General features: G+C 44.4%; 1 protein-coding gene across 2 annotated transcripts in view; it reads left to right on the forward strand.

Moving 5' to 3' along the window:
* Positions 1-299: 299 nt before the first annotated feature.
* LOC139754146 (alkylglycerol monooxygenase-like) overlaps positions 300-25,955 on the forward strand; it is a 33,406-nt gene continuing 7,750 nt past the window's right edge. Inside the window, exons 1-4 of one of the 2 annotated variants that reach the window (XM_071671284.1) lie at positions 300-420; positions 768-902; positions 3,660-3,787; positions 18,789-18,937. In XM_071671284.1, coding sequence (XP_071527385.1) covers positions 310-420; positions 768-902; positions 3,660-3,787; positions 18,789-18,937 — 523 coding nt within the window. In that variant the 5' untranslated portion in view covers positions 300-309. Of the gene's footprint in view, positions 491-767; positions 903-3,659; positions 3,788-18,788; positions 18,938-25,955 lie in introns of both variants that reach the window. The other variant, XM_071671285.1, reaches the window with a different exon arrangement.

Below are 25,955 nucleotides of genomic sequence, written 5' to 3' on the forward strand. Positions count from 1 at the left end.
ATTTATCCAGGACCATTCCACTCAATGAAAATCTATCACTTCCTTAACTACTTGATCGTACTGCAACGCTCAAGGTGCAAGGAACCCCCAGGAAAAGGTGGGAGGTAGGTGGGGGATCATGGTAATCGAAAATAATTTTTTTTTCGCGATAGCCTTGTCCTTAACGGTCGCTGCTCCTGCATGTTGCTACCTCCCATACGACCTCTCTTTGTTCCTGGAGGTGTCCCACCCTCGCCCTGTGTGTGTGTGTGTGTGTGTGTGTGTGTTTGGGGTGGGGGGGGGGGAAAGGATATATTCGTTAGCTCTGGCATGGGAGAGGTCCCTCAAGGACACTACAGCTTACATTCCGGGCAAGTTAGTCCGCAGTTGCCCTGCGCTGGACAAGCACCTGTTCCCGCCGCGTGCCCCTCCAACCCACTGGTGAGCTCTACCAACCGTCCATCATTGAACGTCTGAGTGATTATCTTAACTATATCTACCACGCCAGCCGGTAAATATCATGTCTATGTCGAATAACGCTTAATTTGGACGGCGTACCGATTTCTTGACTTTGTCATTCTCTGAAGCAAATTCAAATGATTTCCCCTCCCCTCTCTTTATTTTCCTGTTTCTGATCTCTCTCTCTCTCTCTCTCTCTCTCTCTCTCTCTCTCTCTCTCTCTCTCTCTCCCACACCCCACCCCCCATGTGAAAAGCTAACGAGAGTGCGATAATCAACGAAAGAAAAACAGTTTACTGCCAACACTCAGTGTTCTTGTCGTTACTCAGGTGGAGAGCAACATGGGTGCATTCAGCATAATGGACCTTCTCTCTCTGGAAAGGCTTGGCACCTTCTTCTACATGGTCAAACCCAGCAAGTCTACCTTCCAGAATGTTGACGACGTTCCCGACTACATCAATGAGGTAAGAGAGAGAAAGAGTTACTTACGTAGAGTTACAAAAGATACACAGACCACTCAGACCCAAGGTCCAAAGCGAAGTGGTCTGGTCCTAAAACTACTTAAAAATGCAGTCCCCTTTAAAAATCAATAGAAGAACAGGATAGTACTGCGAATGAACATAATGATAAATGTACATATATCTACTCATACTTTATGAAGATAGAAAAAAAGTGTGCAAACGTACTTGCGAGTGACCAAAAGTTCTCATAGAGAAAGGAGATAGGGAAAGCTTGTGATAGAAAACGAGAGTGAGCCAGCTGACGTTGCCAGCAGACTAATATTACCGCGGTGCTTCCAGCCACATATTTGTTATGCCTTTTCTTTTGAGGAAGAAAGTAAAAGAAAAAACTTGCAAATACTAATATAGACATATAGATATCATGGACAATATGAACACTACGTGTTAGGTAAGTCCTTTTCTTATCTCGTTATCTCAAATACTCAATAACTGATAAATTTTACGAGTCAATTAAAATGTTGAATGAATGCAGCTGTGGGATTTTTTTTTTTTGTCATGGACTATTACTGGTGAAGCTTGGATTATATTTCCCATTTTTTTTCTTTTCTCGCGTATGTAACGTACATATGAGGAAGGTTTGGAACTCGGCAGGTATTATTGAGGTCCCGAGATCGAGTGACGTCTGGCGTGAAGCCAGCAGAATAAAGATCATGATAGTCTGAGACACACTTATGATCAGCGTTGGCAATATTATCCAACCTGCTCCCGAGATTTGAACGTGCTGCCCCACTTCTTCTGAACATATATATTCCATATATAAATCTCTCCATATATATATATATATATATATATATATATATATATATATATATATATATATATATATATATATATCCTGGCTTTATGTACTCAATTATTGACTAGATGTTCAGTGGGTGGGGATGAGCAGCTAGGTCTGGGAGTATGTAATAAGGCTGACTACTTCGGCTGGCATGTGTGTGTGTGTGTGTGTGTGTGTGTGTGTGTGTGTGTGTGTGTGTGTGTTTGCCATTACTTGATTTTGCATTGAGGTAAGAGAATTTTACACCAGTAGGGCCCCATCTCTTGAATGTCCTTTACTGTCATACATTTTTCTAAAACTTTCGTATTCTGTCAAGCATTTACAATATCATCACTCAGCTTAATCTATTAATCCATTCCTCTCATGCTACGTAAATACTTCCTTGTTTCTCCTCTAACACGTCTCTTGGTTAATGTCTTGTCATGGTCTTTGGTTGCACTATCTTTGCATCTTCTCGAAGAGCTGATCATTGTAGATCTCATCAAACTGGTTCACAGCTTGAAGTTTATGATCAAGTCATCCCTTATTCATTTATGGCTCCTAAACTCTCATTTTAACAGCTCTCATAACTCTAGTATCATCTTGGTCGCCCTCCTCCATACCTTCTCTGACATTACTTTGTGCATCTGTTAGTGCACTAACTAAATTTCAGAAGCATATTCTTGTGTTAGCCTGATATACATCGTGAACAGGGAATATCAAATGCAATTAAATGCAGTTCTCATATTTCCAGGGGATAGCTTGTCTTCTTTATAGTTCTAAAGTGGAGCTATAGTGATAGATTGGACATAAAGTTAACCCAAAAGCTATTCACACCCACAGATTCTTGCTATATAATACTCACAAAGAAGCCTTCTCTTACTGCGTCCCATCCCCATTACTTTGCACTTTACTCGGGATGATTTTTAACAACCGCGCATCACAACCAACCCTGCAGTTTATTCAAGTCCCTTTGTGAGTTCTTGGAATCTCTTCACTTCCCGTTTATGTGTGTGTGTGTGTGTGTGTGTGTGTGTGTGTGTGTGTGTGTGTGTGTGTGTTACCTCAAACTGATACATTTCTTTTTCACGAACTTATCTATTGTAATCCTCGGTTCATTTGTTGCGTAGCGAAAGAAACACTTTATTAATGAATGATGTCATCAAGAAAATTAGGTATGATAATGATAATAGTCAAAGCAATAAGAGCAGAAGTAGCGACAACAGTAGTAGTAGTAGTAGTAGTAGTAGTAGTAGTAGTAGTAGTAGTCGTAGTAGTAATCATTGATGTTGTTGTTGTTATTGTAAAAAATGGAGTAGTAATAACAATATAGCAGTAATAGTATCAGAGAGAACAACTATAGTAACAACACTAAAATAGCAATAGTGACAGTAAGAAAAGATAGGTAGTAACAGTAACAAAATAACAAGATAACAGTGGTAGACAGCAGTAAGATTACTGTGGTAATAGCATATGATAACAACAGTAATGGTAAAATAGTGACTAACATTAGCAAAATTAAGATTGATAATAGAAAAAAATAGCTGTAATAAAAGCCCAGAAGTAATAGCCACAATATAGTCATGATAATGAAAGTGAATAAGCGTGGTAACACCAACAAAATAGCGAAAGTCATTGCTATAGAATAGCATAGAAGAACAACAAAAATAGCTGTAGTAATAACAACAAAAATAGCTGTGACAATAGCAACAAAACTGAGGTAGCAGCAACAACAAAATAGCTGTGGTAGTAGGAATAAGACAGCACAAAAGACCGCAACAAAATAGCCGTAGCGCTGGTGACAGCCGGAATACTAGTAATGATAGCACTGGCTTGACAACACGGCTCTGTCTCTCCCTCCCATTGTTCACAATAGGTTATCGTCTCATGGTTTTCATGGCGTCACGGCCCGCTTAACACCTCTCTCCCTCCCCCAACAGGCCATCCCATGGTTCATGGTGTCTGTGGTCATCGAGCACTTCTACGGCCTCATGCAGGGCAAGAAGGTGGGACGCCTCAGCGACAACCTCTCCTCCGTCGGACATGGTCTTCTCTATGCCTGCGTCAGGTAGGTACTAGTGCCTAAGGATATATCCACACTACTACGCGACATACTTCTGTCCCTAATGAGACCGAGGAGTTTCAGGAATTAGTATACAATGAGGGACATAACCTCCCTTCTCGACAGAGTTTATCATGTATGTGGTATGTTAATCATGAAACAGTTCATAACACTAGAAACACGCTTGTTCTCTTTGCAACACAGTTGTATTCTCCACAGGAACACAATTATACTTTCTGAAGCAGTAATACTCTCCCTAAGTCATGTTACTTGCAGCGCATGTGCACCCTCCGACTCGGTTATCGTCTAACACAATAATACTTTTCGCGATGCAGTCAATTTCTCCGTAACAGTAGATCTATCATTACTAAAACTTTGTTATAGTCACTGCAATACAACTATACGTTCTGCAACACCCGCAGGTTGGGGGTCTATCGACAGCCTAAAGTTATAAACAACCAATATAGAGAAAATATTCAGGTGTCTGATATAACTTTAGGGCCAATCATACACTCACTACAAATATGGCCCTTGCACCGCAGGTTCGATAAACACCTTTCACATTTAATAAAGTAGCCACATGTGACTGGCTACGTCTGCATCAAAGAACGCCACTATTTTTCCTCCTCTTTGGCTTTTATTGCTCAACTATGAGTGTGGAAGAAGTAGTTGTGTCTCCCATTTGTTTCACACCCAGATGGAAGGGGATATGGGATTGTGAGTTATAAACCAATGACCGTGATCGAATCGTATGCCTCTTACCCACAGGAGGAGGAAGAGGGTATGACCTAACCTTACCCAACGGCGGAGGAGGAGATTACGAACTACATACCAAAGTATGTAGCAAGATCTTAACAACAATATAACCCCTACCAACTTAACAAACAACACCTCTGTACACTTCAGCAGAAAGAGCTAAGCTCACATTGACGCCAAGAAGCCAAAACCTAACGTAACCTACAACTTTTGTTCATATGAATAAACGTAAACTTATGAAAGTGCATCAGGCGCTAGCGGTGTATGAACACAACTGAAGGTGATTAAAGAACGTATCAGTGGCCAGTAACAAACGCTCTTTGTGTCGAGATTGACATACACTATAGAGAGATAGGTAGACATAAAAACTGATAAATAATTTATTTATATTGCAATGATAACAAAGAGGCAGTATATTCTCCAGTACAAATTCAGTTCATATTTTGAACAATTATCTTCCTGTTAGTGGACCACCGTAGTGTAGCAGATATCATTGACGACTGAGGCGTTCGTTCACGAGCCGCCAGGGATCGAATCCGCAAATATTCTAGTTCTCTTCGCAGCAGTGTGTTCACAGGAAACCCAGCGAGGCCTGGTTAATGTATTAGGTACTTAGGTTAGGGTAACGTACAGCCGTTGTACAGCTACGTCAGGGAAACGCTGGTGGACCTCTTCTTCTTTTGTATATTCTTTTTCATTTCCATGAACTGGAAATCAGTAGTTACAAACTATAATACGAAGAAGCTTCCAAGTTGTCATTCATGTTATGTAAGTGTCCACTCGTTCGAAGTCAAGCCAATAGTTTTTCAACAAAGTGGACTCGGGTGAGCAATGATCCGATATCCTTATCCTTGACAAGTTGGATCATGAAGTTTCCATGTCGTTCATTAATTCATGACGCAGTTCTCAGAGGGAAAGCATGTTTGCTTCTACTTCCAGTCTTTCCACTTGAGTGTATGATAAGGCCAAAACAAGCACGCATGCATTGTTCTGAAACTTGTTTATCCTCCTCGTGTAACGCTCGTTAACCGGAACCCAAACTGTGAACAGAGACGAATTCAGGAATACTGATATTTCATTTCTCTTACAAACAATGACCAAGCAATAAGTTTCTTTATTCTTAAATCTTTTCCTACGGATTTCCAATCAAAATTCAAGTATAGAAATTCAGCAAAATTTTAAAGTGACGGTGTAAATAGTGACTGTGTGATAGATAGCCTAGTCCACCTACCGTAGTTTCCGTCTTCGTTACTTTAATTTCCGTATTTACTACTGAACTTTGCGCCTTACTATCGGTAGTTAAGATGACCAGAGAACTGGAAAACCGAAGTATTGTTTTACATTCAGATTCTCTCAGCGCAGTGCAAGCTATCGACAAACTGAACCCATCACATCCAACAGTGAGGGAAATCCAAGATGAGCTTGCAGTGATGTCCGCTTGACGCAAAACAATGAATCTGTGTCGGGTACTTTATTTATGGGAATGAACGAACTAGTCAGAAGGCGGAGGCGGCAGCGAATACCTGCTCTGATACTCGCCCGAGATAAGGGCATGTCTGCGCCACATCATGTGAGAATACGAAGGAAAACTGACTAAAACTGCGGGAGTTTAAGGGAGACCTTATAAGCTAGCTGTATGAAGAGTGTTTACACCAACCGACAGAGATACAAGTGGTTCTAACAAGGTCAACAAACGGACGAACAAGACAAGACTCAGGAGACCAAACTTCTATCTGTGAAGTGTCAAATATCAGACTGTAGCCCATGTAGTGGTCGAGTGTAGTGTTCAGTGCTTCAAGAAGGAAGTAATGATCTCTTCTCTCTACACTCAGGAGTATCCTGGAAAATATTCATTATACTATTCTGTTTGGTTTCCTACGAAAAAAAACAATTCACTTTGCTAGATATGACATGTTATAGTATTCAGTCGCTAATGATGATGTCCAAGTCTCCCAGAAAGAATTTTTTTATATAGTGTTGCTGCCAACACATTGAATCTAGCTCATCAACAGCACTGGGAGAGACGATAAATCGAACAAATACGTGTCTTCAAAATCTTTTCAACATGCGACAGTTAAATAAGAACTTGAAGCTTTTAGAGTGCATAGATGGTTAGCACTTGACCTTCATCACCCCTTTGTTAAGTGCTAATAGTCTTCTGAACTACAGATTCATCGTCTGTATTTTTTGAACTGATCTGCGGTAGATTAATGAGTGAGTAGCACTGTTTGCGTGGCCCTTAAGACCCCTACAACTCTACGAGAAAATGTATAAGTGCGTTGGTTTAAATGTGATCAGAACAGCCAAAGTTATAAGTATTTATTTCCTTATTTTGACGGGCGTGTCTCCTGGAAAGAGTGATCAGCCTCGTAGGAATGTGTCGGTATCCATCGATTCCAGTAAGGAAACTTTGTTGAGTTCTTTCACGTCGGAGCGACGCTCTCGGCAATCGCGAGTTTACTTACGTTAAACCTGTTCTATTCAGTCTTTTTAAAGGCTAACCAAGGTAACAGTTTCTTTTTTCTGAACGTGTTCTCGATGGGTTCATCGTTTCAAAGCCTTTAGCAGTTGCTTTGGAGGGAGGTTGAATTGTTGTTAGAGAAGATTTATTGATTCTCGGGCCAGGTGGCAGTTGAACACGTTCATTTCATTCTGAAAGGGTCAAAAAAGGATTATCTGAATTTCGGTGTCCCATGAATCTCCTTTCTGGCCTCATTTTATGTACGTCTGTCTGTGGTATGCAGACTTCTGGAAACCTATTTGCAGACCATTAATGGTTCAAGCGAAGGTGGTTATCCTTGCAAGTGCCGGAAAATGAATCCTTGGACATTTGTTGTTGTTATTCAGAGGTAAGGGTACTGTGGGACGAATTGGAAGGTAAAGAAAACCATGACACGGAACTTAAAAGATTAGAAAAATGAAATACAAAGGAGTTGAAAAGTTGGTGAGCTACCACCAGCCTAGCAGAGACCGCAAGGAGTTCCGTATGTCTGATGGTACTGAGCCGTTCGTTCGTGTACCTCACAACATTTTTCGTCAAGGAGACTTGCCAAATTTCAAGGTTACTTGGTGAGAGGGGAAGGCCCTCGTCTCGGGACGCGAGCGGGTAGGCAACAAGAGACTTGTCTGCCGCCAGCAACGTCTTCCATCAATATTCCGTCATGCTGCAGGGTGGGGGTGGGATGGGGAGGGGGGGGTATGGGTATTGCTGAGTCAGGAGACACTTGTTACCCGCTGGCCTCAGGTGCCTCTGAGGGGGGTAGGGAGAGGAGGGGGTCAATCGTCTCTCGCCGTCAACAAGTTTGGCCATCATTCGGGCAGTGTTTGCTCTGCTCGAGAGTTCTGGTGCATTATTACACTCACTATTGTCTATGATATCCCTATGAGAAGTCATGATTATCTTAACGTCACGACCTCAACTTCAGCTTCCTCAGCTTCAGAAGATCCTGAACCTGATGTGTGTGACCGATCTTTGATGAATGTCACTAGCCAGTCTCCTCCTCACCAGTTATGCAGGTCCAGCCTTGCCCGTGAATCACCTCCTTGATCATAGAGGAAGCGAAGGAAGCAGGACTAGGTGAACTGGTCACGACACCAGTAAGTCTGGTACCAAGAGCGGGGTCGGTGCACTATTCCTTACCCTGTGCTGGTCCAGCGGGACGATGCAATGTCGGTGGGAGCGAGGCTTGACCTCTAGGTACTGGATGGGTGTGGGAAAAAACCTGTTCCCTGGCAAGCAGTAGAGAGTAGGCAGTCGAACGTGTCTGTCAGTGGCGGACGCCAGGAAGTTGCAATTTTCTTTTTCCTCCGAATTTCTCGCAAGGGAAGAACACTGCTTAATCCAAACTCCCAGAGACTTTGGGGAGAAGAGACGGACGACGATCGTTCACAGTCAGAGAGCGATCACTAATGCAATCATCCATGCTGTAGGCGAAGATGAGTAGCGACGCTGGTTTGATGATGATGCGTGATTTTTCATGCGACTTGTAACCCCGAGTGAGAAAGTTACAATTCATGGCCACACGAAGCTAATTCAATGACTGTGAAAAACTTCAGGTCATGAAGGAAGGTCTCGTCAAGGTCAAGCCTTAACAACGAAGGAGAAAAAAAGGAATATATATATATATATATATATATATATATATATATATATATATATATATATATATATATATATATATATATATATATATATGCGAGGTTTTCGGATACAGAAAAACACTTTTACAAAATAGTTGGATTTCAGCTGCCAGGACTGATATGGCATAAATAATGACCAAAAAGAATGGAAGGAAAATAGATATAGGAAGGACAAATGAGGAGGATAGGTTTTATTATGTTAAGCCTAGCCTGTCTTTATCACCTTCTAAGATCGTGAAGACCATCCGAAATCGTCTTTCCCAACTTTTTCAGGTTTGCTATGTTGTAATGGGACGAAACAAAATTGGCAATAGCGACCCGTGTATGATAGTTCCAGGCATTTCATCCAGCACTCTTTAGCTGGGACATCTATCTATCTATCTATCTATCTATTTATCTATATGTCGTCTAACTTCAATTGGTGTAGACGAAATCTGGTTAAGCTTTTAATGTCTCCAAGACTCACCTCTCTATCGAAAATTCTTCTCATCTTCCCTTCTCTCCTCTGACGGTTATGTAATTCCACCATTTGCCTCTGTGAACATCCTTGGTATTAATGTAACACCCACTCTCTCTTGGAAGCCCGTGAGGTAGTAGCTAAGTTTGCCTCTAAGAAACTTGGTGTCCTGTTTAGATGTTGATTTTTTTTTTTTTCCTTCTGAACAGTTAGTTGCTCCCGAGAATTGGCTGCTTGTATGCCCCCAACACTAGCTAGGCCATGCATTACTCGACAGGCTGCTGGCCGTTGGCAACTGATAGATGGGTTGTTTTGAAAACCGTTTCTATGCCCACACCTCGAAGCTTTGGAACTTTCTACCCTCTCATATATTTCCCAATAACTATGATCTAGCACATTTCAAAGGACAGGTTTTTCAAATCCTTAAGATTCGTAAATACGAAGCTAGGACGCCATTTGGACAAGCACATGTTTACCAAATGGCGTCCCAGCTTCGTCTCTTCGATGTATATCAACTGACTTATATTTCTCTCTTGTGTCTCCCCTGATGATGTGATTATTACACGAAAGTGCACTTGGGAACTTTTCGTGCTTCATTTTCCCCGTGGACTCATAGGAATATATATATATATATATATATATATATATATATATATATATATACACACACACACACATATATATATATATATATATATATATATATATATATATATATATATATATTCATTCATTTATAGTACTTTGTCACTGTCTCCCGCGTTAACGAGGTAGCGCAAGGAAACAGACGAAAGAAGAGCCCAACCCACCCACATACACATGTATATACATAAACGCCCACACATTTCAACGTATATATACATATACACACACACACACACACACATATATATATATATATATATATATATATATATATATATATATATATATATATATACACAGACATATACATATATACACATGTACATATCCATTCATGCTGCCTTCATCCATTCTCGCCGCCACCCCGGCACACATGAAATGGCAAATTTCCCCCGCGTGCGAGCGAGGTATCGCTAGGAAAAGACAACAAAGGCCACATTCGTTCACTCAGTCTCTAGCTGTCATATATATATATATATATATATATATATATATATATATATATATATATATATATATATATATATATATTGGAAGAGGTCACAGTGGTACCCGTGATCTTGCATATGCATATATCTAACTCTCAAGTCATTGATAGCTGTGGGACGTGGAGCTGTTCAGGCACAATCTACCGAAACTAAAGGAGAAACAGGAGGCAGGCATGCTGGGAGGTAAACAAGCAGCAGCCAGAGAGAATAACGCCAAACCGGTTATCGTCATGGGAGGAATCGTGTGGGACAACGTCACCTTGAGGAAAGTTATTCCGGCGAGGTTTGTGTGTGTGTGTGTGTGTGTGAGCATTTACCTTACCGATTACAGTCATCGTAAAAGCCATGATGTTTACTCTGCTGGCGTGGTTCCACTCAGGACTGTGTCTTCTCCACAGTTTTCCTACATCGTGTTTTCCTTTCGGGATTTTGTATATACATTTCTTTCTCGGTTATTTAGAAATGATCATTTATAAAAGGTTGTGTCGCCATGCGAACACAGAATGGTACTCGACTCCCCCCCCCTCTCCAGACTGTTACGTATCGCGTTGTATTCCAGGAACAATCTAATCCTCTTGTCCTTGACAGGCCAGGCCTTCGACGGAGTCTCGTAGCCATAACCGTCGGTCTCCTACCAAACATCTACTTACGACATCGGTACTTAGAAAAGCCACACACCTGCGTATCACACCCTTTACAACTTCGCTGATTTCTAAAATCAACATACGAGTTAGCTCTCCTCTGGAGACTTGAGTTTACGTTTTTGTAATATTGTTCGACACACCCCCCCCCCTCCCCGCTAGAGGCCATTCTCCTTTGGCAAGATTTAGTAACAGCAGAGAAGTGGTTCGTGTTGCTTCGGAACTGTATCAGAACGATATAATCCATGTCTCGAACGGGTGTCGCTTCAGCTTCATATCTAGTCACGATAGTGCTTTGATCTCGTGTGTGTGTGTGTGTGTGTGTATACATACATACATATATATATATATATATATATATATATATATATATATATATATATATATATATATATATAATACGTAGAACCAATGCTAATGAGACGTCTAGCCAGGTGCATGTGCTAGTTGTACATACAGACAAGCCTGCGGGTACCCGTGCACGCAGCCTAGTGAGGACTTGCGCATTAGGATGAACATAATGATAGAATTACTAACAGAACCATCGAGGAAAACACGAGCCAGTCGTGGCTGGGACAGCATCCGAAGACTGACGAACCTCCATCTTTATCACCCTGTATGTCTCGTGTGCTCCAAGTTTAGCGTTCATGTGTTAAGAAAAACACGAAGCAGAAACTCTTGCATCATGGATCGCTGTGATGCAAACGCGCCGAGGCGCAAGGGATGACTTAAGGATGCGTCTGTCCTTCACATCTCAAGGCCCTTCGCATTTATTTTCCCACCTTCGATGTAGAGCTTAAGTCGTCGTACCATCTTGCTCATGGAAATACTTTCCACTTCCAGGGAAAAGAGCGATCGGTGCGCCCCTGTCTCTCGGTCGGTCTGACCAGTTGAAGTTGACGTGTGTGGGAAAACCACATTCTGGCTCACTCGCCTCGCTGCACAAGCACCATAGCACATTTAGAGATACATATACTGCAGGGCCATATGTAAATGACCTCGAATCTTATCGTTGTGTGAGTACTTCATGACACAGGCTTGGATTCATAGACCCGCGAGATCAGGCATGCTCTCTGCAAGGGAGAAGGGAGGAGGAAGGGAAGGTGGGGAGGGAGTTGGGCCGCGCGCCCTACGCCAAGTTTAATCCATCCCCGGAGGACAGCATACCGCTCGGGCTGTGAGGTGGGTAGACCTACACCAAAGCCAAGGGGAGGAGGTCGAGCCACCTCCACCATAGCCTTCGTCACGAGTCTTGTGTCTGGCTGGAAAGTTCACGAACGGAATGTGAGTTGGGGGGGTGTTACTCCCTCTCTCCCCGGGGGTCTGGGTGGGGGTGGGGGGTGTTCCTCGCTGACGAAAGCTAACCAAACGTCGACGCGATGAAGACCCAGACTTTACGGCTCTCTTTCATGCACGTTGACCAGAAGCTGTGCGAGCGGAAAAAAAAAGGTAGAATATCGAAGCCAACGAAGGAAAAAAGAAAAATTATAAATTGAACTCAAGCTAGGCCCAGGTAGGAAGCAAAGCGATCATGGAATGCACTTTGTTTCCCTTGGAGACACAAGGCCTTGATGTGGTAATCTCTCGTGCATCATCAGAGACGCTAAGCAGGTCTCGGCTGGGAGCTTAAATGTAACGCTATTCATCTTTCCAACTCTCCTCTGCATCTCTCTCTCTCTCTCTCTCTCTCTCTCTCTCTCTCTCTCTCTCTCTCTCTCCCTCCCTCCCTCCCTCTCTCTCCTCCCAACGCCTCGCTCAGAGAGACGATACCCTACCTAAGACGATATCCAGCCAAGGATGGCGAGGCTAGCACGGCGAGTTCACTAGTGAATGTCTTGATATAGAAGGCTATATTCCTCTCACCTGCCATTTCCATTCTCTGATAATTATCGATTCTGCGGCTGATTTCAACCATACGTTAGATGACAGAGAGAGAGAGAGAGAGAGAGAGAGAGAGAGAGAGAGAGAGAGAGAGAGAGAGAGAGAGAGAGAGAGAGAGAGAGAGCCTCCGACGCTATAGGTATAAACACAGAACCAGTTTAAGTTCAGGAAATACCCTGGTCCTTACGTCACTGGCTTCCCCCGTTTTCTTTCTCACCTGAAAATCCCGGTACAGCGTCAGCGTGGCGAAGTATACTGTATCTTTATAGAGGAATACAGGCAGTACCTCTTCCACAGGCCTACTTATGATGTTACAAGAGGACGTTGGATAACACCCAAGAAGAATGTTCGAGATGAAGCAGGGGCTAAATGGCATCAGTGGCTAGATCTGCTCGTAAAAAACGACATCTTGCCAAAACGTATATAGAAATGGATTTCTTTTCTTTTTTCTTTTTAAAGTCAGCTGAGACGACAAGGGCATGCGTCACGGTCAAGAACGCTAAGCGGTACACCACGAAGTTTCATTATCATCTTATGTAAGCATGCGTGGGTTCATTCGAATCCTCTGTTTACGTAAATTCTGATAGGATACAAAATTGCATCCGAACTACGAACGCTGTGTGAGCATTATTGTGATTTGTTTTCGACGTTTTCCACTAGAGATAATCGCTGAGAGTGACTGTATTCTCCTTAAGGATGGAATATGTGATGTATTCTCCTTATGGTGAATCATGTGGTGTATTCTCCCTAAGGATGGAATATGTGATGTATTCTCCCTTATGGTGAATCACGTAATATATTCATCCTAACGAGGATAATGAGATGTATTCTCCCTAACGGTGAATATGTGTTGTATTCCCAGGGTGATTTTTTTCCAAGAATGTAGTCTGTGATGTATTCTCTCAAACGGTAGCTTCTTTCATGTATTTTCAGTAAGGGCAAATTATGTGTTTGTATTCTCAAGGGTAGATTCTGTGATGTATTCTCCTCAAGGGTAAATTCTGTTATGTCTTCTCCCTAAGGGTAAATTCTTTGATGTGTTTGCCCAAAGGCTAAATTATATATTGTATTCTTCCTAAGGAGGACGTATGTGTTGGATTCACCCTAAGGGTGTGTTCTTTAACGTACTTTCCCTAAGGATGATTCCTGTGATGTACTCTCCCTGAGGAAGAAAAAAATCTTTGATGTCTTCTCCCTGAAAGCGTGTTTATGATGTATTCTTACTGAGGATGAGTTCTGTGATGCATTCTCTCCAAGTATGGAATAGTATGATGTATTTACGCAACGAGTTGATACTGTCTTGTATTTTCTGTATTGAATAGATTATATGAAACATTCACCTCCTAGGGTGAATTTTGCGAAGGTCATACCGTCATGCTGAAGGGTCGTACCATCATGCTGAAGGGTCATACCGTCATGCTGAAGGGTCATACCGTCATGCTGAAGGGTCATACCGTCATGCTGAAGGGTCATACCGTCATGCTGAAGGGTCGTACCATCATGATGAAGGGTCATACCGTCATGCTGAAGGGTCATACCGTCATGCTGAAGGGTCATACCGTCATGCTGAAGGGTCATACCGTCATGCTGAAGGGTCGTACCATCATGATGAAGGGTCATACCGTCATGCTGAAGGGTCATACCGTCATGCTGAAGGGTCATACCGTCATGCTGAAGGGTCGTACCATCATGCTGAAGGGTCATACCGTCATGCTGAAGGGTCGTACCATCATGCTGAAGGGTCATACCGTCATGCTGAAGGGTCATACCGTCATGCTGAAGGGTCATACCGTCATGCTGAAGGGTCATACCGTCATGCTGAAGGGTCATACCGTCATGCTGAAGGGTCATACCGTCATGCTGAAGGGTCATACCGTCATGCTGAAGGGTCGTACCATCATGATGAAGGGTCATACCGTCATGCTGAAGGGTCATACCGTCATGCTGAAGGGTCATACCGTCATGCTGAAGGGTCGTACCATCATGATGAAGGGTCATACCGTCATGCTGAAGGGTCATACCGTCATGCTGAAGGGTCATACCGTCATGCTGAAGGGTCGTACCATCATGCTGAAGGGTCATACCGTCATGCTGAAGGGTCGTACCATCATGATGAAGGGTCATACCGTCATGCTGAAGGGTCATACCGTCATGCTGAAGGGTCATACCGTCATGCTGAAGGGTCATACCGTCATGCTGAAGGGTCATACCGTCATGCTGAAGGGTCATACCGTCATGCTGAAGGGTCATACCATCATGATGAAGGGTCATACCGTCATGCTGAAGGGTCATACCGTCATGCTGAAGGGTCATACCGTCATGCTGAAGGGTCATACCGTCATGCTGAAGGGTCATACCGTCATGCTGAAGGGTCATACCGTCATGCTGAAGGGTCATACCGTCATGCTGAAGGGTCATACCGTCATGCTGAAGGGTCATACCGTCATGCTGAAGGGTCATACCGTCATGCTGAAGGGTCATACCGTCATGCTGAAGGGTCATACCGTCATGCTGAAGGGTCATACCGTCATGCTGAAGGGTCATACCGTCATGCTGAAGGGTCGTACCATCATGATGAAGGGTCATACCGTCATGCTGAAGGGTCATACCGTCATGCTGAAGGGTCGTACCATCATGATGAAGGGTCATACCGTCATGCTGAAGGGTCGTACCATCATGATGAAGGGTCATACCGTCATGCTGAAGGGTCATACCGTCATGCTGAAGGGTCATACCGTCATGCTGAAGGGTCATACCGTCATGCTGAAGGGTCATACCGTCATGCTGAAGGGTCATACCGTCATGCTGAAGGGTCATACCGTCATGCTGAAGGGTCATACCGTCATGCTGAAGGGTCATACCGTCATGCTGAAGGGTCGTACCATCATGCTGAAGGGTCATACCGTCATGCTGAAGGGTCATACCGTCATGCTGAAGGGTCATACCGTCATGCTGAAGGGTCGTACCATCATGATGAAGGGTCATACCGTCATGCTGAAGGGTCGTACCATCATGCTGAAGGGTCATACCGTCATGCTGAAGGGTCATACCGTCATGCTGAAGGGTCATACCGTCATGCTGAAGGGTCGTACCATCATGCTGAAGGGTCATACCGTCATGCTGAAGGGTCATACCGTCATGCTGAAGGGTCGTACCATCATGATGAAGGGTCATACCGTCATGCTGAAGGGTCATACCGTCATGCTGAAGGGTCATACCGTCATGCTGAAGGGTCATACCGTCATGCTGAAGGGTCATACCGTCATGCTGAAGGGTCGTACCATCATGATGAAGGGTCATACCGTCATGCTGAAGGGTCATACCGTCATGCTGAAGGGTCATACCGTCATGCTGAAGGGTCATACCGTCATGCTGAAGGGTCATACCGTCATGCTGAAGGGTCGTACCATCATGCTGAAGGGTCGTACCATCATGCTGAAGGGTCATACCGTCATGCTGAAGGGTCATACCGTCATGCTGAAGGGTCATACCGTCATGCTGAAGGGTCATACCGTCATGCTGAAGGGTCATACCGTCATGCTGAAGGGTCGTACCATCATGATGAAGGGTCATACCGTCATGCTGAAGGGTCATACCGTCATGCTGAAGGGTCATACCGTCATGCTGAAGGGTCATACCGTCATGCTGAAGGGTCATACCGTCATGCTGAAGGGTCATACCGTCATGCTGAAGGGTCATACCGTCATGCTGAAGGGTCATACCGTCATGCTGAAGGGTCATACCGTCATGCTGAAGGGTCATACCGTCATGCTGAAGGGTCATACCGTCATGCTGAAGGGTCATACCGTCATGCTGAAGGGTCATACCGTCATGCTGAAGGGTCGTACCATCATGATGAAGGGTCATACCGTCATGCTGAAGGGTCATACCGTCATGCTGAAGGGTCGTACCATCATGATGAAGGGTCATACCGTCATGCTGAAGGGTCATACCGTCATGCTGAAGGGTCATACCGTCATGCTGAAGGGTCATACCGTCATGCTGAAGGGTCATACCGTCATGCTGAAGGGTCGTACCATCATGATGAAGGGTCATACCGTCATGCTGAAGGGTCATACCGTCATGCTGAAGGGTCGTACCATCATGCTGAAGGGTCATACCGTCATGCTGAAGGGTCATACCGTCATGCTGAAGGGTCGTACCATCATGATGAAGGGTCATACCGTCATGCTGAAGGGTCGTACCATCATGATGAAGGGTCATACCGTCATGCTGAAGGGTCATACCGTCATGCTGAAGGGTCATACCGTCATGCTGAAGGGTCATACCGTCATGCTGAAGGGTCATACCGTCATGCTGAAGGGTCATACCGTCATGCTGAAGGGTCATACCGTCATGCTGAAGGGTCATACCGTCATGCTGAAGGGTCATACCGTCATGCTGAAGGGTCATACCGTCATGCTGAAGGGTCATACCGTCATGCTGAAGGGTCGTACCATCATGATGAAGGGTCATACCGTCATGCTGAAGGGTCATACCGTCATGCTGAAGGGTCATACCGTCATGCTGAAGGGTCATACCGTCATGCTGAAGGGTCGTACCATCATGCTGAAGGGTCGTACCATCATGATGAAGGGTCATACCGTCATGCTGAAGGGTCATACCGTCATGCTGAAGGGTCATACCGTCATGCTGAAGGGTCATACCGTCATGCTGAAGGGTCATACCGTCATGCTGAAGGGTCATACCGTCATGCTGAAGGGTCGTACCATCATGATGAAGGGTCATACCGTCATGCTGAAGGGTCATACCGTCATGCTGAAGGGTCATACCGTCATGCTGAAGGGTCATACCGTCATGCTGAAGGGTCATACCGTCATGCTGAAGGGTCGTACCATCATGATGAAGGGTCATACCGTCATGCTGAAGGGTCATACCGTCATGCTGAAGGGTCATACCGTCATGCTGAAGGGTCATACCGTCATGCTGAAGGGTCGTACCATCATGATGAAGGGTCATACCGTCATGCTGAAGGGTCATACCGTCATGCTGAAGGGTCATACCGTCATGCTGAAGGGTCGTACCATCATGATGAAGGGTCATACCGTCATGCTGAAGGGTCATACCGTCATGCTGAAGGGTCATACCGTCATGCTGAAGGGTCATACCGTCATGCTGAAGGGTCATACCGTCATGCTGAAGGGTCATACCGTCATGCTGAAGGGTCATACCGTCATGCTGAAGGGTCATACCGTCATGCTGAAGGGTCATACCGTCATGCTGAAGGGTCATACCGTCATGCTGAAGGGTCATACCGTCATGCTGAAGGGTCGTACCATCATGATGAAGGGTCATACCGTCATGCTGAAGGGTCATACCGTCATGCTGAAGGGTCGTACCATCATGCTGAAGGGTCATACCGTCATGCTGAAGGGTCATACCGTCATGCTGAAGGGTCATACCGTCATGCTGAAGGGTCGTACCATCATGCTGAAGGGTCATACCGTCATGCTGAAGGGTCATACCGTCATGCTGAAGGGTCATACCGTCATGCTGAAGGGTCATACCGTCATGCTGAAGGGTCATACCGTCATGCTGAAGGGTCATACCGTCATGCTGAAGGGTCATACCGTTATGCTGAAGGGTCGTTCCGTCACACTCAAAAGTCGTACCGTCGGACTGAAGGGGTCGCACCGTCATGCTGAAGGGTCATGCCGTCATGCTGAGGGGTCATACCGTCATGCTGAAGGTTCGTACCGTCATGCTGAAGGGTCATACCGTCATGCTGAAGGGTCGTACCATCATGCTGAAGGGTCGTACCATCATGCTGGAGGGTCGTACCATCATGCTGAAGGGTCGTGTCATCATGCTGAAGGGTCATACCGTCATGCTGAAGGGTCGTACCATCATGATGAAGGGTCATACCGTCATGTTGAAGAGTCGTATTGTCATGCTGAAGGGGCGTACTGTTGTCACCATCCGTGCTTATTTTGCAACCATTGACTACCTGCTGCTTCATCTTGCTTTCCTTCTTCCAGGCTGTTCACGAAGTGGTTTGAGATGAGCGGGTACGTGTGGCTCTACCGCTACCGGGTGATGGACATCCCTTGGAACTCACCGCTGGCCTGGTGGGCAGGGTTCCTCGCCGCTGACTTCGTCTACTACTGGTTCCACCGCGCGTCTCACGGTACGCAGGAGGAGGTTTGATGTGTGGCTTCTCTCTCTCTCTCTCTCTCTCTCTCTCTCTCTCTCTCTCTCGTTTGGTATTTCTATGTATCTAGTGTGTGTGTGTGTGTGTGTGTGTGTGTGAGACGAACACCTGGTTTGGGTGTGGGCTAACTGCTGCTCCTAGGATTCGAACCCATGCAGGCCCGGTGTGCTGTCTTATAGTTGGTAGCTGTGTGTGTGTGTGTGTGTGTGTGTGAATTGGCATGTGTGAGTCTTTGCATCCATGTATATTTATACCTTCGCGCATCACGAATACAAACTTAAAAAAAAGAAAGAAGACTAATCAGTATATCAATTAGATTTAATGCAGCAGGGAAGAGGCTGGTCCACAACATGAATATGTACGAACACCAACGTTGATAAGAGAGACACTCCTCGATTTCTCGAATGTATTACGTATTACCGTAGCGCCTCTGGCATGAGAATATCAAAGCAAGACTGAATTAGCATCATCTCCCCACAGATATCGTTCATACCTCCTCACTTGCTCTATGCCTCTCTTCTCATACAGTGGTGTAATGTGAGGGCAGGAAGTACGTGTATAGATAGGTACGTGCGAGTGTTATGATTCCCTATTCGTAATCTATGTGGAAGGAATTCTACACTCGTAGGCACCCTATCCCTTGAATATTCTCTATTAACTTATAATTTCTTTGTATTTTTTACACTGTCTGTGTTAACTGTGATCAAGTCCCCCCCCCCCTTACTCTTCTCTCTTCAATGTTAGGCAAATTTAAGGCTCCTTCGTGCTATTTCCCTATGACCCAGTTCTCTTAATTCTGGTACCATCTTTGTCGCCTCCTCTGGATCTTCTTCATTAGCTGTCTGCGACAGACATGCGGTGATCAAACGAGAAGCATATTCTAGTGTCGGTCTCATGCACAACGTGAACAGCCTGCTGAATCTTACGGTGACCCTGAACTTGAATGAAACTCGAATGCGTGCGCGCGCATTGTGTGTGTGTGTGTGTGTGTGTGTGTGTGTGTGTGTGTGTGTAATGGGGAAAGGCAAAGGATGGGGGATTTTGACCCAGTTTTGCAAAGGAAAAGAAAATAAGGCTGAAAAAATGAACTGCTGGTAACCTGTGTGACTACACTGGCAGCACTGGAGGGTTTAAGGTGTCGTAACTCATACACTGGAGGGGATGGTGTGTCGTGACTCATACATGGGAGTGGTTGGTGTGTCGTAACTCATACACTGGAGGGGATGAGGTGTCGTAATTCAATCACTGGAGGGGTTGGGGTGTCGTAACTCATACACTGGAGGGGTTGGTGTACTGTAACTCATACACTGGAGGGGTTAGGGTGTCGTAACTCATACACTGGAGGGTTTGGTGGGTCGTAACTCATACACTAGAGGGGATGGTGTGTCGTAACTCATACACTAGAGAGGCTGGTATGTTGTAACACACACTGGAGGAGTTGCTTTGTCGTAACTTAAACCACTGGAGGAACTGGTCTGGTAGCGTCGTAACTCAGTACAATCAGGGTCGTAACTCAAAATAAGAGGGGCTGGTGTAATTGATAGCAAGGCTGTTAATCTGAAAGAGTGACGAGTATTAACCTTGAAGTGACAGACGTACTTGAGTATCATACAGTAGGCTCAGGCATGGTGGGACGTGTCGCATTATGCTACACCAGCTGAAGGTATCTGGTATGTAGCACACCCACAGCACGGAGAGTGGGCGTAGGGGTGTGTGTGTGTGTGTGTGTGTGTGTGTGTGTGTGTGTGTGTGTTACAATCACTGTATGAACGCAATCGTCAAGTGTAGCTCCATTACAAAACGTCTTCAGACTACACTTATGGGACTCTGTGTATCATATATCGTTATCTGTTATCATCATCTTTATAAACCCCAGCATCTCTCTCTCCCAAGTCCACTGATGACGACGAATATTATGCATCCTCCCCGAGGGTAATATTCTACTCTCCTGCAGGTGGTAGTCAGGCAGTACCAGGGGCCGGCTTGCGTCTCTTCCCTGTTATATTCACTCCCTCTAGCAGTTCAGCGTCAGCCCAGCCTTACAGACGAGGTTCTGCCCTATGGCGAGAGCCCTCGTTGCATATGAATAGGCAGGCAACCTTGGCGTTCCATGCAACTTCAGTCTCCCCTCCTCCCTCCTCCCTCCTCATGGTTTATCCAACGACCATCGTCATTGGGTAGGCTTAATCCGTTCACACCTCTCAGAGACGTGTACCATCTTGAGAAGTATAATGTCGTCTGGTCCTTAGCGGCGGAGTCTCTCTCTTTTTTTTTCTCTCTGTCTCTCTGTCTCTCTCTCTCTCTCTCTCTCTCTCTCTCTCTCTCTCTCTCTCTCTCTCTCTCTCTCTCTCTCTTCTCCAGAAGAGCTACTTCCCTTCCGGATCTTTTGTCCTTTTCCCCTTCCATCTTTGCTGTTGTCTGTCTTCAAATACTTGTCTCGGTAAGTACAATCTCATCCTTGCTTATCTGGCTTAACACCAATCCTGGAATACTTAATACTTAATACCACCATTGGTCATTACCGCGATTTTTTACATTATTTCTGGTTTCGACTGAGGGAGACCATATTCAGTTCCTCTTATGTTCTTTGTTTTATGGACAGAACAACCTCATTCCTTTCCTCGACCTCCCTCACTAATGTCATTCTTAAAAGACGCTCGACAGATTATAGCATGACTTGTTTGTAGGTCTGGCTCAGCGTCACTGCGTTACTATGTTTCATTCTTATTGTAATGAGGGCAACTCTTAGGTTCATTTCCCTTCAGTACTGACCAGTTTTAATTGTTTTTCGTGTTTCAGAGACAATCAACTTCTATTTTCTTTTTTTTTTTTTCATGGCTTCCAGAATTTCATGCATTTTTTCAGTGCTTCCATAATCTCATGCATGCATTTTTTCAGTGCTTCCATAATCTCATGCATGCATTTTTTTCAGTGCTTCCATAATCTCATGCATGCATTTTTTTCAGTGCTTCCATAATCTCATGCATGCATTTTTTCAGTGCTTTCATAATCTCATGCATGCATTTTTTCAGTGCTTCCATAATTTCATGCATTTTTCTTTTTTTGGTCTCTTGTAGAAAAATGTACCTTTACTTAGCCCTCTGAGCTTGTCTTCTCCTACGGTTGTCATTGCCGACAATTTCCTACCAGTTCATGGTTCACTATTTTCGTAAATAACATTTAGTTGAATCCTGTAACTTGCCACCGTTTCCGACAATGTGTAATTATCTATCAGCTCTTCGTCTTGTATCACAACCAGTGAATTTCTTCCTCAGCTTCGAACTCAGTACGAAATGATCTCAGGTCTTCAAATGTGATGACATCATGTCCTATGATCGTGTTGTTTCCTTTTTTTTTTTTTTTTTACAACAGTCGTGTGAACCACTTCATACAGTCCTCTCTCTTTAGCCTAGTCCGGTTCTGTTTTTTTTTTTCTATAGAGGGATTCACCATTTACCCAATTCTAAAGTAATGATATCTTGTTTATCGTTATCTTTCGGTACATTTCTAATTGCTATTAACTGCTCTTTTCGCTCTCTCAACCCTTCTCGTTCACCCCGAGTGTCAATGTTAGCATCGTATCGTCTGCATGTAGCCATTATGTGAGGTTACTTTGCCGTTGCTCAAGATGATACACAGTCGTCTATCGTCCAGCAAGATTCTCCTCGGTCATGCTTCACAAGCTTGATCTGCGAACTTATGATATTCTACAATACATGTGACATCATCACCACATTTAATCCCTCGATTTTCCTGGAAGATGATTCCTTGGCTATTTGTAAACACTTTAAGCTGTGATCATGTCTATATATATATATATATATATATATATATATATATATATATATATATATATATATATATATATATAACCTATGGCTCATTAGTGTGTATGTGTAAGTGTGTATGCGTGTAAGAGTGTGTGTGTGTGTGTGTGTGTGTGTGTGTGTGTAAGTGTGTGTGTGTGTGTGTGTGTGTGTGCACGGATACATTTTTATACAAACAAACCACGGAAAGTGGTAAACAAAGTGATTAAAGTAAACTAAGTAGGTTACCCACTTTCCTTAAGATGACCCATACCACAGTCTTCCCAATGGCATCCTATCTTAATCCGGTGTAACCACAGTGGTTAGGATAGGTTAGGTTAGGGTAAGTTAGGTTTGGTTAGGTTAGGTTAGGTTAGTTAGGATGAGTTAAGTTAGTTTAGGTCAGTTAGATTAGGTAAGGTTAGGTTAATTTCGGTTAGGTTAGGCTAGTTAGGATAAGTTAGGTTAGTTTAGTTTAGTTAGATTAGGTAAGGTTAGGTTAGTTTCGGTTAGGTTAGTTAGGCTAAGTTAGGTTGGTTTAGGTTAGCTAGATTAGGTAAGGTTTGGTTAGTTTAGGTTAGGTTAGGTTAGGTTAGGTTAGCTTAGGTTAGTTTGAGCTTCCTAACTCCTGTGACTGATCAAGATCGTGTGGTAACGTGTGAAGTGAGGGACGCAGGAGAGATATATAGTTAAGCAAAAGCATCGTTCACCGTCTCCCGATGCCCATGTACGATCTTCATCCCAGAGATGATCATAGGCTGCAGTGAGGCACGTACTGCCCCCCAGACACACACACATACACACATACACACACACACACACACACACACACTCATTTCAATGCTAGGCGTCATCGAATGCATTCTTGTGCATCAAGGTGAGCTGCTGCAGTTCACCATGCATTACTGCGCTTTGCATTTAATGCTTGTTCTAGGATTGGGAGGCGCTGTGTACTGCGCAGGAGGTGCTACAATACGGATTAAGTACAGAGATTATTGCACAAGATGTTGATCAGTTATCTACCAAGGCCAATTTAACGTCATGAGCGCCGTGTGTCCTTTGAGAAAACGTAAAGAATATTAATCTTTCATACTCAGATTTACTACACATCATCTTGTGAGTATACTGATATCCCTTAGGAAACCAAACGAACTAGATATATCCCAAATGTTTCCCAATTTACTCCAAGTTGTATAGAACGTCCAGACACGGGCGACCACAATCAAAGGCGCCAGAAGTGGAGTACGACTGTTGGATCAGGTAGTCGCAGCTGCATTTGCTTCCTAATATGCGTGTTCTCTCCTACGACTGCTAGTGTTAGCGGAGACCCAACAACGACAAGCTTTGTGTCGAGCGGATAACGCCACCTTCACTATAACGTTGTACACTCTGCTCACCACTGCTTTGGAAAGGCATGTGCAGGATGTCAAGCACTTTGACAGGCGGCTTTGACAGGAAATTCATCTGTATTTGTGTGGTGAAGCAACATCCCTACAAGGCTTGGGGACTGGGATGACGATTGTTTCCTTCTATCTTATTCATTCCGTTCCCTCCTTGAAGATCTTGTTATACAAGGACAACACGAAATACAGAGACCCCTAGATAAGTGCTCACTCATTTGATCGGAGATAACGTCACTTCCTGGAGCTGTCATTCGGCAAAGATTGAGAACGGAATCTAATTTCCTACTCGTAAAGTGAAGGTTTCGGAGGATTCTACAGATCCTCAGCTGTTAAACGAAGGTGGTGTTCGTTTGATTCACCCGCAGCCTTGCGAACTTGTAAACCGTGTCCCATACGGAAAAATAACGTTGCTTCTGAATTTTTTGAAGACACGTAATGCAAACATAAGCTACATCTGGCTACCTCGGAGACTAGGCGCGGATCCCCATGCACTAAATCAAGGTTACATCGCTTGGCAGTCGTCTCACATGCAATAGTGCAACTTTTCCTGTTTTTTTGATGTCCTCATATGTACCATTGGAGTACAGGAGGTCGACAATATCTCCCTCTGCCTCCTGGGATCGTCGATTCTGCCGCATTATGGCTGTCATGCCTTTGAGAGTTGTTTATTTTTTCTTTGTCACAGACTGGACGTCCTCGACAGAGTCCTGCGTCACTGCAAGACGCTCAAATAGACTCCAATCAGCAGCGTCCTGTTGCCTTCGTTGTATCCCACTTGTCCGGGTGCAGTCTCGCTTGATAAGAATAAGGAAAAGATTGCCTCCGTGTAATTCTTTTTGAAGTCCCATGTAGAATCCAGTTCAGTATCTGCAGAACAATGCGACAAGTCATTATAGGAGTAAATCCTAGTGTGAAGGGGGAAATTGGTTGATCTAACACTCTCCTGGTGTTGGACATCCCGTCTCCCCAAGAAGAGAAAAGGGAGAGATTTAGCAATTCAGTCACGCTTTCCAAACTTACAATGTCCATCTCTTGTTGGGGAAGATGTATGGGTGAAACAGTGTATGACCTTATTAGACCAATCCCTCTGCCTTAAAATCAAGTGGCGACGCAGTTGGCAACTATCCTTGGTCGGTGATCCAGTTAGTAAGTTGTAGGTGTGGCCAAAGGGCCTTAAGATTTCACACCCTTCCAAGAGAGGACATACTTTCTGGGCCGAATTGGCTCAAATTGGCAAAGTGCAAAGGGGAGGGTTTGTAGTCTATTGGAGGAGAGCTGTTACTCTCAAGGTAGGGACACAATGACCAATAGAGGCAAAAGGATCTCTTTCATCGCCAGCCACAGCCTTTGACGGCCGACTCCCGCTTTTCCCGGACAAAGGAGCTTGGATGACCCCGCTGGCCTAAGTCCTCGAAGCATGCAAACCGTTCTGCCACGCTAAGACGGCTCCACTGGGAGGGCTCCATGGGTAGGGGGTGATCACGACGTAGCCTTACCACACCCTACTGTTGCCTTGATTAATACACAACAGCCTCTTTGTCCTTTGCTAGGCGAGGACGAAGAAAACAGTTGATAAATACTTAGCAGCTGTCAATCATATCAGAGCCACTAAAGCAACTCTATTAATATATAAAGTACATGTGTCTAAGAAAGTTGTCTCGAGTCCTACGATGGTCATTAGAAACTCTGTAGCACGAAAATAAAACATAAACACAAAGTTCATGCAACAAAACTGCCATTGCTGTAGGCCAGCGCATGCTTCCACCGCTTTGTGCCGGCAACACT

This window comes from Panulirus ornatus, chromosome 16 (assembly GCF_036320965.1).
Source record: "Panulirus ornatus isolate Po-2019 chromosome 16, ASM3632096v1, whole genome shotgun sequence".
NCBI lineage: Eukaryota > Metazoa > Arthropoda > Malacostraca > Decapoda > Palinuridae > Panulirus > Panulirus ornatus.